Genomic DNA, 13311 nt, shown 5'->3' with positions numbered 1-13311 from the left:
ACAGTATATGAGACCAATTTGCATTTACATAATTTAAGCAACTGATTCTTTTTAAATGTCATAGGAGCTGGTACAGTTGTATCTCTATGTATGTATATAACCTGATCAGTCCCAAGGTGGCGATACAATAAACTATGAGATGATTTTTTAAAACACTCCAACACTGTTTTACAAATCATTGCTGATTACTAAAGTGTAATAATTATTATTATAGCACCATAATGTAAGGTGTTAAAATGTAATTTTCTAAAATGAGTGACATCTAAGTTTGATTTTTTTTTAATTAACGACAGGATTATTGTAATTATAGATCATAAACAATTTTTAAAATATGCGTCTTGAGGCCTTTCATGAACAGATTTGTACAGCGAAAGAAACCACAGCTATAGTTTTCCATTTTTTTTATGAATAATTGCACACTGAACATTTCCGTATGCTGCACAGTGATATACTATGTTTTTTGCATTAAATAGTTTAAAATCTGAATAGCTCAAAAGGTGTAATTTTTCTGCCTTCTTGTTTTGCACAAAGAAAAACATAAGAAAGATTTTGTAAATTTTCTAACAGTTCTATTCACACCTTTTTATGTTGCTGGTATGGATTATGTAAATCTACTGCACACAGTTGTTACTGTAAGTAAAGCTCTGGTCACAGCTTTTGGACATTCACATTTCTTTCCTTTCTTTCTGCAGGACATGAAAGCTAAAAAAGAGAACACCTCAAGAGCTTTTGGTTTTTTTTACTTTTTCTGTTTTTTGTTTTTTCTATTGTTAAACTGTGCATACTGCAGTCACAACAAATTTATCTATACATTCTACATTTAAGCAGAAGGAATTACACAGTAACTTTTAAAGATGCAGTATTATCTCCTGCAAAAAGCATTTACTTTATTTTCTGTTTTGTGATTTGACTGAAATCTGGCAAATACAGTTATCGATATCTATTCAATAGAATTTAGATGGTTACCTTTGACCCCATTTGATCACTGAAACTGTCTGTTCTTTGTTGAATCTGTTGTTTTCCATATGTTTTAGCATGATGCTGTTATACAGACAGTACATACAGCCTATATATTTGACATTTTAGAACCAAAACCATTAACTGGGTTAAAATGGTCACTCAGAAAAATTGTACTACATTGACTTAAAAATATTTCCAACAGTCATGATTTAGTGCACTATACATTTTAAAAGGGCTTAATGGACGATACAAATTTATGTTTTGGTTAAAGAGTTAAGCATGGCAATGGGGTTTCTGTGTGATATACTGCATCTTTAATAATGAGCGAGTGCAGCAACCCTCGTGTGTCATGGGTAGAAATTAACACTTGCAGTTTACTGCTTTAAAAAACTGGAACAAATTGTCAGTGCTAAATAAGATTCCATTAACCTTATTTTACAAAAGGACTGGCCTTTTATAACAAACTAGCACTTTTTATTTTTCTCAATGAGCAGGGTCTGGAACTCCTAAACCATCTACTCCTACTCCAACCAACACCCCTTCATCGACCCCACACCCTCCTGACGCTCAGAGCTCAACTCCTATTACCCCTTCTGCCACCCCTACTCCCCAAGATTCAGGCTTCACCCCTCAGCCCACTTTGTTAACCCCGTTTGCTCAGCAGCAAATGTCTCTGAGCCAGGCATTGCCTGTAATGACCATTCCTCTTTCCACCATGGTAACATCCATTACTACAGGAACCACCTCCACCCAGGTCATGGCAAACCCTGCAGGACTTAACTTCATCAATGTAGTGGGCTCTGTGTGGTAAGTTCACTTTATTTTTAATGGCTTCTTAACAACCTGCCTTATGTTGGTTTACAGAAATGTTCAATATTCATTAAGCCAGGTTTTATTCAAAATGTCCAACGGAAATGTATCATTTCACCATGTAATGGCATAATTCAGTTAATGCAGTTTTATGAGGTGTTCAAACAGAAGAAACCCAGTATTTGAATGCTGATGAAGTTGAATGAGAACCACTGAACTGTGTACTTTGAGTTTTTAAGATGTATAGGGTTTAATTACACTAGAGCTTACCTAGCTACAAAAACTATGATAGCTCTTGAGATTTTGTTCTTACAATTTTTCCACTTGAATGTTATCTTTTTATTAATCATTATGAGAGAGGAGATGGAATATGCAAACCATTCCAAATTAAAAATAATCAGACAAAATTCTGTGTAAAAGCCCCTGTGAGTGAAACACTTTGTGTAAAATGTTTATAATAAGAACTTAAGAATGGCCATACTGGGTCAGACCAAAGGTCCATCTAGCCCAGTATCCTGTCTTCCGACAGTGGTCAATGCCAGGTGCCCCAGAGGAAATGAAGAGAACAGGTAATCATCACGTGATCCATTCCCTGTCGCCCATTCCCAGCTTCTGGCAAACAGAGGCTAGGGATACCATCCCTGTCCATCCTGGCTAATAGCCATTGATGGACCTATCCTCCATAAATTTATCTAGTTCTTTTTTGAACACTGTTATAGTCTTGGCCTTCACAACATCCTCTGGCAAAGAGTTCAACAGGTTGACTGTGCGTTGTGTGAAAAAATACTTCTTTTTGTTTGTTTTAAACCTGTTGCCTATTAAATGGAACATCAGTGAATCTGATTTATGAGTACTTAACTTTATTAAGCATTTTTACACTTATTCTGAGACTTAAATATTATTCTGTATTTTTTAAAAGCACTTCTGCCAACAGTGGAATTTATTCTGTTATTACCAAGGTAGATTTCTATTAACTTAAAGTAGCTTTTGCTATCTGCTGTGTAAAACACAGAGTGCACCCTAATGATGTCAGATGTGTGAATTACTCATCTGAACTCTCCAGCAGCAACTCATCACTCCAAATCCATTAAACAGATTTTTTCAAGTTGCTGAAGGAAAACATGAGCCTACTCTACAGCTTTTATGTCCTGTCAGTGCTGCTGTATTTAAGGTTGTGTTAGTCTTTGTATTTGGAAACACTGCAGGCTTAGAATAAAAGAACCTGTACACTTTATTCTTCCTGTGATCATTGATATCACAGTGAGTTGTGTACACAGAAGGAGGGTAGGATATGGACCTATATATTCCAAATCCTAGGTACTTTATGATACTCCTTTATGTGTTTTTCTAAATGTCTGGGTTGTGGAGAACACGTAGCAGGTTTCACACTCAGCTGTAACATTCATTTAATGTTAGTTTGTGATGAATTAATCAATAGGGTGACTATAAATGTTGTTCTGATAGGTCACCTTAAATATAACCTCATTTAGAGTGAACTGTTGATTGTGTTGTTAAAGACTGGAAGGCAAAAATCTAGTTGTTCACACACATTTGTGCCACTTGGATTTAATGTGTTTTCTTTCCTATTCTACAGTGGAGCACAGACATTGATGAGTGGCTCAAACCCCATGCTGGGGTGTAATACTGGTGCCATAACCCCTGCAGGTATAAATCTGAGTGGCATTTTACCATCAGGAGGTCTGGTGCCAAGTGCACTGCCAGCTGCAATGCAGTCTGCCTCTCAAGCAGGTTAGTATGAATCAGCTAAAAAGCTGTCATGAGGAACATTCAGATCAGGTTAAATAGCAAGAGCCCTTTAACCACAGTGGGCAGAAGAGTTCAATAAGAATTTGTGTGCGCCAGTGAATGGATAGTGTGTACATTCAGGCTTGAATCCACAAAGGGACTTAGGCATTGCAACACTCAGGTGCCTAGAAAATCACAAGAACAACATTGGCATCCACAAGGCCTAAGTTAGGCACCTAGACTCCCTATGCAATGAAGGGGGGGAAAATAAGTGCCTAAGAATGGGATCCACAAAAGCCAGCATACTAGATGGGGAGCTGCCTAACTAGCCAATGGGAGATTCTGATGAGAGGAGTTTATCTTAAACCCCTCCCTAGAGAGAGGAAGAGGTGGTAGCCCAATGGAGACAGCACTCATCTCGAATGTTCAATTCCCATCCCAACTGATGGGGAGAAAGGATTTGAAGAGGGGTCTTCCATGTCCTTAACCACTAGGCTTTGGGACCTTCTGCTATGGGTCTGCCTTAGTCTCTCCTGTCAAAGCTGTTTCACTGCGGATGAATAATTATAAAGTCATTGGAGCATGGGGACTGGACCCAGGTAAGTGTGCTATCTGCCAGGCTGTAGGGTCATTCTCTCTCTGGCCCAATGACTATTTATCCAAAGTGAACAGCCTCAACTGGAGAGACTGAGGGTGAGCCCATATCAGAATAACACAGCTCAGCGGTTTGAGCACTCTCCTGAGAGGTGGGAAACCCGTGTTCAAATCTTTTCTAGCCCTCAGGCAGAGGGGAGAATGAACCTAGGTCTCCCACATCCAGGTGAGTGCTCAGACGACTGTGTTAGAAGTTATAAGTGAGGTGGTCCTGCCACTGCTGGATTTTGAATGGAGCCTGATCCGGCAGGTGTGTTCTGAGTATGTTTGGATCAGGCCCAAAGGCAAGATAGGCATTTGCTTGCCTCTCTTTTCCTGGCTTGCAGATCACACTGGGGCAGAGGTGTGCAACATATGTGAGGTGCGCATGACCAGAGGCAGAAACTTAGATGCCTAGGCAACTTTTACGTTTAGATGGCAGCTGAGGGGAGCTGGTGTTGTAGATTGCAGTGGCACCTAAATCTGAGCCGCTGGCACCTAAGTCCCTTTAGGATGTAGGCCTCACTGAATTTGGGGATGATCTCTACATTCTTAGTCCCCAGGTCAGCTGAGGTTGAGTGTGTCTGAAGTAGTTATTTTAAGGGGCTAGGTTAGGGTTGCTAACTTTCTACTTGCACAAAAACGAACACTCTTGCCCTGCCCCCCATCCGAGGCCCCAACCCTTCTTCAAGGCCATGCCCCTGCTCACTCCATCCCCCCTCCCTCTGTCGCTCTCCCCACCCTCAGTCACTCACTCATTTTCACCAGGCTGGCTCCGGGGGTTGGGGTGCGGGAGGAGTGAGGGCTCTGGCTGGGGGTGCGGGCTCCAGGGTGGGGCCAGAAATGAGTTCAGGGTGCGGGAGGGGGCATTGGGCTGGGGCTGCGGGGTTCGGAGTGCGGGAAGGGGCTCCAGGCTAGTGCAGGGGGATGTGAGGGCTCTGACTGGGGGTGCAGGTTCTGAGGTGGGGCTGGGGATAAGGGGTTTGGTGTGTAGGAGGGTGCTCCAGGCTGGGATGAGGAGTTCGGAGGGCAGGAGGGGGATCAGGGCAGGGAGTTGGGGCGCCGGGGAGTGAGGGCTCTGGTTGGGAGTGCGGGGTTAAGGGTGCAGGAGGGTGCTCTGGGCTGGGATTGAGGGGTACGGAGGGTGGGAGGGGGATCAGGGCTGGGACAGGGGGTTGAGGCACAGGAGGGGGTGCAGGCTTCGGGCGGCTCTTACCTCAGGTGACTCCCGGAAGCAGCGGAATGTCCCCCCTCCAGCTCCTACGCCAAGGTGTGGCCAGGCAGCTCTGCGTGCAGCCCGCCCTCAGGCACCGCCCTCGCAGCTCCCATTGGCCGCGGTTCCTGGCTAGTGGGCGCTGCGGAGCAGGTGCTTGGAGTGGGGGCAGTGCAAGGAGCCCCTCGCTGCCTCTACGCCTAGGAGCCCTGAGCGGGGACATGCCTCTGCTTCCGGGAGCCGCACGGCGCTATGGCAGGCAGGAAGCCTGCCTTAGCTCCGCGGTGCTGACTGGAGTCACCAGGGTCCCTTTTTGACCGGGCGTTCCAGTCGAAAACTGGACACCTGGCAACCCTAGGTTAGGTTAGGGAGATGTATTATATATCTGGTTATACATTTGGATCACCCATCAGGGGGAGTTTCTGAGGTAGGTTACGTTGCAAGTTCAGAAGTGACTATGGCAATCATCACTACTAGAAGAAAAGTAAAATATGAAAACATCCCAGAATTTAGGAAGAGGACCCACACTTCAGTGCTTCAGGCCCTTATTCTTTTACTAGACTGTGTTTTAATCTAGGTATGTTTTTAGCTTCTTAACTGCCATAAAATATTACGGTAGAAATCAATATGCTTCAACATTCATAAATTAGAAGTGTTTAAGTTCTTAGGCTCCAACCTTTTTGAAAACAGAACAGAAAAACACCTAATGTTTGTTAGATGTTTATCCTCTCAGAAATGCTTTTGGACTTGGAGATCTTCAAAAAAAGCCATTATAATTTGCAGCATTTCAATATTTTCCTTTCTCTAATGCAGCTATCAGTAACTGCTGTTTCATTGGGATTCCAGACATGTCCATGTGTGGGATGCAAACTGTAATGTATTTTAAAAATAGAGGAAGAACTACAGAACATCTGGGAGGATGCTCTCTGCATACTTTATCTTGTCCAAATACAGTAGTAGTTTGCAATGTACCATGTTTAATACTGGTAGAACTTCCTTTCTAATCAGTCTGTTCCCCTGAGCTGCGTCTGGATAATCGTGCAATTTACAGTTCTACAGAGAAAATACAATATTCTGCTAAAGTATAAAACTTAACCTTCCCATGCTGCAAGCTTGGAGTATTTAGAAATAATCCCATTGGCATGGTGTGGTGTGATGTATTTGATTTGATGATGTGCATCTAACTAAGTAATGGTTGCCTACTTTTAATTAACAGGCAGCCCTTTTGGTTTAAAAAATGCTTCAGGTCTTCGGCCCTTAAATCTACTACAGGTAATTAATGTATTTGGACACATTAATAATTGTTTGCATAATTCTATATAGATGTGTTAATTAGTGCTTTTGGTCACATAGACCTCCAGCTCCTTGGAGCCAGGTGTTCCGAGGCATGCCATTTATTGAAAATGTTTCATTTTATTATTTTAATTTGAATGCATAAGACAAGAAAAGGTCTGTGCTAAGAGAATAGGTGCCTTAAATGATAACTAACATCAGTCTATAAAACAGCAAACCTGAGGCCATCCTTCCCCCACTAACAAATCAACCAGTCTTGAATGACATAAAATAAGCTGTAGAAATAGTGAAATTTGAAACTTGAATTCAAGTGGCTAATTGCATAAAAAAAAAATTCCATTTTTAAGCCTTTGCTTTTGCTTTCACTGAAAAGTAGTTGTTTTCATTTTTAGTTATGATTGTTTGAAAACTGCAAAATTAACAGTGCAATAGAAATCCCCTGTAAATTAACCAGCATAGGTCTTAAGAACAATGAACTATGCATGTGCAGCTGGGTTACTAGTTGATACTATGCAACACAAATAGTTCCAGACAAGGAGATCCTTCAGGAACCTTACATCAGAGTAGGATTGATCCCCCATGCTGCTTTCCTGTACTCCCTGCTGCCAGGAGCATGGGGTGTGGCTGGCACAGGAGACAGCTGTGTCAGAGGAGAGTTCCTCTACCTAGGAGGGAATTCTCCATTGACTGTAGTCAGCTGTTTTAAGTCCACTTTATGCCACTTATACAGAATATAGTGGATTTAGTAGACTAGGGGATGTGGCACTAGGAAATGAAATGTAAATGTAAATTAAGAGTCAGGTTGCACAGTTAAACTCAATGCAGTTCACAAATGCACAAGTCAAATTTATATCTGTATATGGACTCTTCAAGTCTGGTTAAATGTGCAGCTTATAATAATAATAATAATAATTAATGGAGATATCCTATCTCCTAGAACTGGAAGGGACCTTGAAAGGTCATCGAGGCTAGCCCCCTGCCTTCACTAGCAGGACCACGTACTGATTTTGCCCTAGATCCCTAAGTGGCCCCTTCAAGGGTTGAACTCACAACCCTGAGTTTAGCAGGCCAATGCTCAAACCACTGAGCTATCCCTCCCTGTTTGTTTTAAAATATATATTATAAACCATGGAGGATTTAGTATACTAATTTAACTTTGCTTTTGGAATCTTAACTTTTTTACATTTCTTGTCTTCCTTGAGTTTAATTGTGTAACCTTCATATTGCAGTAACAGTTCTTTGTGTGTGTGTGAGAGATTATGAAGATATTAATGAAATGCTTGTAATTTACATTACACCTAAGGCTGACATTTCAGGCTATGCTCTTGAATCTCCTCTCTCTTACACTGTTATAAATCAAGAATAATTCAGTTGAAATCAGTGCAGTTGGTAAAACTGGTGTAAGCAAGAGGAAACAGGCCCCATATTTAATTAATATCTGTTGCATCAGATTCTTCACAATTTGCTACTAGGAAGCCTTCATCCAAATAAAATAAAATGGTTTAAACATGGAATTAATGAAGTATTCTGATGTTACAGGTATCCATTAACCTACATTTTTATTAGCAATGTGTAAAATCTGCACAATTGTATTTAAATAGAACAATGATAATAATATACTTTTCTCCCTAGGAATCTAGGGCTACAATTTATGCAGACTATTTCTGAAAAATGAGGCCTTTTCAAAAACAGCAGCATTTTTAAAATATCTGCAAGAAGTAATTTAATATCTAGATCTTTATTTGTGCTCATCCCCGGAGAATGGCAGGCTCATGAATGTGATTGAATTATGTCTTTTGTTTTTAATCTGGAACAGCTTCCTGGTGGTTCACTTATTTTCAACCCACTTCAGCAGCAACAGCAGCAGCAGCAGCTCTCTCAGTTCTCTCCACAGCAGCAGTCCCAGCAGCCTACAACCTCTAGTCCGCAACAACAGGGAGAACAGGTGTGCCAGTTACCCTCAGTCTGAGTTCATAAATACATTGGGAAACTGTTGAACCGCATAGTTTACTCACAAATGATTATACCTTTCAGGTGGTGAGTGGTTGATTGGAGTAGTTGTTTAAAGAAAGAGGAAATGAACAATTCTAGTTTACTAAATAACAAGGATCTATTTTTGGATGGTAAAAGTCATTCATAATTTCTCCTTTTACAAGATCTAGGAATATAAAAATAAGTTGTGTTGCCCAGTTAGTATACTGTCCCTTCAGCTCTGTAGTCATGCCAATACTGAAAAGACCATTATGGTTTGCTTCTAACAATTCCTGTATTGCTTAACTTTGTTTTAGTTAGCAAAGAACTGGCAAAGATAGTGTAGCCCTCTGGTGGTTCATATTATGCCTTGCACATTTACTGTAGGATATCAGCTGCATAGGTTTGTATGAATTCGTTAGCCTTAAATTGAAATAAGCATTCATATAGTATAATGAAAGTGGAAAGACCCATTGCATTCTAAACTCCACTTTGACTCCCCTTTTAACTTTGTCAGAAACATCTCCTCTTTGGCCTAAAAATTGTTCATTTCAGACCAGAAGTGAATTTTGTTTTTTAACATTCACATGCATGTTGGGTAAGCAGGTTTTTAGTTACAGAGTATTGGAAACTTAGCATTTTAAATAAACATAACTTTTTTTCTATGACTTAAAAAAGCTGATTTTAAGGTATTGGATTTCTCAGGCATTTAGTCCTCCACGAAGACAAGGCTAATAAAATCTTATTTAAAACCACATTTTCTAACCATTTCATTGACAACTGAAAGGTTGTTAGTTACTTGTGAGGAACGGGATCTCTGAATGTTGTAGAAATCTAGATATGTCTGTGAGTCCTTCAAAGGTTAGAGGATCAGTTGGAAGATTGTAGAAGTTTTCTGTGGCAGTTACAATGCATGGATTAAATGGTGTCTTTCCTTTTCCCCAGAACAACAAGTAAATGGGCCTTTACATAAAAGGTCTCAATCAGGTTAAGGAGAAAGGAAGCCTCGTGAAGAGTGCAGTCACTTCGTTGCCACTGCTGTACATAGGTTGTAGTTATAGCTGGCTCCTCTATCCCTTTGGTGATTTTTTGACATGGCAGATAACCTGGCCTTGCATCATCCTGCACTAATGTGGACAGAAGCCATTCAGTATGTGAGGGAAGTGTGTTCTTGCCCCTCCATACACAGAACCACAGCACAGGAATTGCCATGCTGCATCAGAGTAGTGCTCCAGTTAGTCCACTGTCCCGATTCTTAGGGCATGGCTACACTTGCAGATGTAGAGCGCTGAGAATTAAATCCGCCTCCGTACAGCGCAGTGGGAAAGCGCTGCAGTCTGTCCACACTGACAGCTTCAAGCGCACTGGCGTGGCCACATTTGTGGCACTTGCAGCAGCATTGGGAGCGGTGCATTATGGGCAGCTATCCCAGCATGCAAGTGACTGCAACGTGCTTTTCAAATGGGGGGGGGGTGGAGTGTGACAGGGAGTGTGTTGTGTGTATGTGGAGGGAGAGAGAGTGGGTTTGTGGGGGGCTGAGTGTGTCAGCATGCTGTCTTGTAAATTGAGACCCCCTCTTCCCCCACCTCTCTCTCTCTCACTCAAAGCAAACAGTAAATGTTTGCTTTCTCGGAGCTGATAAGCAGCCAGCTTCTCCGAAACATTTTGAAAGGACATTTCCGCATTCCTGCAGCCAATTTCACAACAATGACAAGAGTGGCCACTTGACTTAAGGGGATTAGGGGACGTTTCTGGAGGCTGATCACAGCGCAGTAACGCAATACCTTGTTCACATTGGTGCCGCGGCGCTCCAGCGGGGGTGCAGCAAACGTTATTCCACTTGCCAAGGTGGAGTACCAGCAGCGCTGTAGCCGCGGAGTCAGAGTGCTCTACGTGCCTTGCCAGTGTGGACGGGGAGTGAGCTAGGGCGCCTGGGGCTGCTTTGTTGTGCTGTAACTCGCAAGTGTAGCCAAGGCCTTAGTGACCAATACCAGCTGCTTTAGAGAAATACACATGAAACCCTCTACTGTAGAATAACCAAAGTTTCTTCCTAACCCTGTCAGTCAGCAGTTGGCTTACATCCTAGCCGTTACAATTGAGTTGGGATTTTTGTGCTAGTGAAGGGTAGGGCTCCATTTGGCCCTAAAATTGTAGATTGTAATCTTGGATGATTGTAGACCGATGGAAAGCTGAGGCAGCAAGTACAATCACTGTGAAAGGCGTTAATCTTTTTAGATGCAGACTTTTACAAAGAAATTAACAGAGTTTAGCAGTTAACCTCAGTCCATTCTCATATGCCCAATCCCCTTCTCTTGGGGCATCAAGACCTTCCCCTAAATTTTATCTATCTGATAGGGTATTTAGTTCTCAACATACCCACAATGTGGCCAGTTTGGGAAAGGAAAAGTACAGTCTGCTCTACTTTTGTATCCCATCTGCCAGTGTAGTTACCAGCTCCTTTCTAGTCTTACTGCAGAAGCCAGAAGCCTTTTGTGTGTGCTAGTCAGTCTCTGCCTTCAGCCCAGATACCTAGTTCAGTTTGTCTTAAAATAATTTTATTTTGAATAGTATGGAAGAATCATCAGTAAGGTGGCTCTAGGGGTGAAAGTAACTTAAAGGACTTACTGGTACGCCGGAGTTCTAAGTGGGGCGTGGCCTCAACCAGAAGAGGCTATGGCTGGGAGCTCCAAGGCCTTTAAATCACCCCGGAGCTACCAGCTGCAAAGGCGGCTGGGAGCCCCGGGGCTCAGGGGTGAATTAAAGGGCCCGGGGCTCCAGCTGCCGCGGAACTCTGGGCCCTTTAAATCACCACGGGAGCCCTGCTGCCACTACCCCGGGGCAGCAGGGCTCAGGCTAGGGCTGGGGTAGTGGCGACAGGGCTCCGGAGGCGATTAAATCCCCGCCAGGGCCCTTTAAATCACCGCCGGAGAAGCCGGTCCAGTCCAGCACGGCGTACTGGCACACTGTACTGGACCGTACTGCCTTACTTTCACCGCTGGGTGGCTATGAATACTACATAAAGTATTAGACTGACAAAAGCTCACTTATGAGGTAACAGGCCCCTCTATCTTGAATGGTCTCTTACAATATGTGCTAATTACTTGTGCTAAACAATCTGTTCCACCATGGATGTAGCTGTGACACTGGGAGTACCTTTCCCAGACCTGAAGAAGAGCTCGGTGTGGCTCGAAAGCTTCTCTCTCTCACCAACAGAACTTGGTCCAATAAAAGATATTACCTTACCCAAATGGGTAACGTCAGTTTCCTGGAATCCCACATGGCAGAAAAGTTCTCCTACAGTGTCATCTCTGTTCACACAGGTCTTTAAGCTGTTATGTGTGGTGGTGTGACAGCAGACCACTGTAGATGTATTCTTAAGGCACTTGGAATCCAACCATCGAATCTCTTGTTATTGTTTGTAATTACTTTGTTCTTTGATCAGTAAGCCAATACTCTTAGGATTTCCTTGTACAGACATTGAACTATGAACTTAATTTCTTCAAACATGTAAATTAATTGAGCTGAAATCTAAGTGCTTAGTGAAGAAATAATCAAAATAACACTTTTTATTCCATTGTGCAAAATATACATACATTTATCACAAATTTCTGTAGGTTTTTGGTGAGAGGTTGGTACCATCATTTTATAGTATCCTCAGTATGTCCTAACCTTATAGCACTGTTTCTTTAGTACAGTGATTTTTAGCTGCATTCTTTCCCTGTTTTCTTTTTCATGTGATTATTTAACATGGTTATCTTGAAGAAATCTTGCATAACTCATGACAATTTAGCAGCCCAGTCACAAGTTCTGCCTTCTTACAATTTTTTTTTTTTTTGGTCTGGTGTGTGTTAAAAGTCTGTTTGAATTATGTAAGATGTACTCAGACAATATTTTCATTCCATGTGGGTACTCTAGTATAGCGCACGATCCAGTACACATAGATTTCAATGGACATTTGATCAAGCCCCTCATGATCCAATCTGTGTAAGAAATGAATGGAGGTGGGGGGAGTTATTTTGTTCCTGAGTGAAGTTGTTGCTTTCAGAATATTATTGGGGTGGGTTTTTTTAAGATAAGAAAGAATGGCACAATCTGAAGATGTAAACATCTTCACTTTTCCCCCTGATGTTTAGGGTCTATAGTGATTAGTATTCTTGCCTGTGGACTGCATGTGGACCACCATTTCAGGTGCAACACAGATTCTTGTGGGATTAGGAGATGAAGTACCACCTGATTGGATCTAAACTATAGTTATTACTACTAGGTTGCCCATGGTGCAGTCGGAGATGCCATGGGACTTCTATTAAAGAACAGAGATAATCCTAATGTCCTGGAAAACATTCACTATCTATGTAAAACAGGTTATAGAATCCAAAATTATAGAAGAGCTAGTATAGAGCACATAATGGCTGCTCTGCATATCTGAATAGTCATTCCATTACCTGTATTTAACACTATAAAAAGCAGAATGTGTTTTTTAAAAGGGAAATAAAAGCGGTACTCATATCTTTTCATGCTGATTTTTTTAATTTATTCATTCAATGGCACAATAAGTATCAAACTTCTCATTTTTGCCAGAGTGCTGAGCAATGTCCAGCCAATCAAGACCAAGCCTTATCTGCCCAGCAAGCCGCTGTTATCAACCTGACTGGAGTAGGGAGCTTTATGCAACCTCAAGCAGCAGG

At 41.9% G+C, this 13311-nt stretch overlaps 1 protein-coding gene across 1 annotated transcript in view; it reads left to right on the top strand.

Moving 5' to 3' along the window:
• LOC112121197 (transcription factor SPT20 homolog) overlaps positions 1-13311 on the top strand; it is a 60045-nt gene that overhangs the window by 44800 nt on the left and 1934 nt on the right. Inside the window, exons 19-23 of the mRNA XM_026653471.1 lie at positions 1698-1767; positions 3365-3519; positions 6579-6634; positions 8472-8600; positions 13205-13310. Coding sequence (XP_026509256.1) covers positions 1698-1767; positions 3365-3519; positions 6579-6634; positions 8472-8600; positions 13205-13310 — 516 coding nt within the window. The remainder of the gene's footprint in view (positions 1-1697; positions 1768-3364; positions 3520-6578; positions 6635-8471; positions 8601-13204; position 13311) is intronic.

This window comes from Terrapene carolina, unplaced genomic scaffold (assembly GCF_002925995.2).
Source record: "Terrapene carolina triunguis isolate 2854851 unplaced genomic scaffold, T_m_triunguis-2.0 Scaffold139, whole genome shotgun sequence".
Taxonomy (NCBI): domain Eukaryota; kingdom Metazoa; phylum Chordata; order Testudines; family Emydidae; genus Terrapene; species Terrapene triunguis.
The sequence above is the reverse complement of the archived record's forward strand: the minus strand, read 5'-3'. Positions and strand labels throughout refer to the sequence as shown.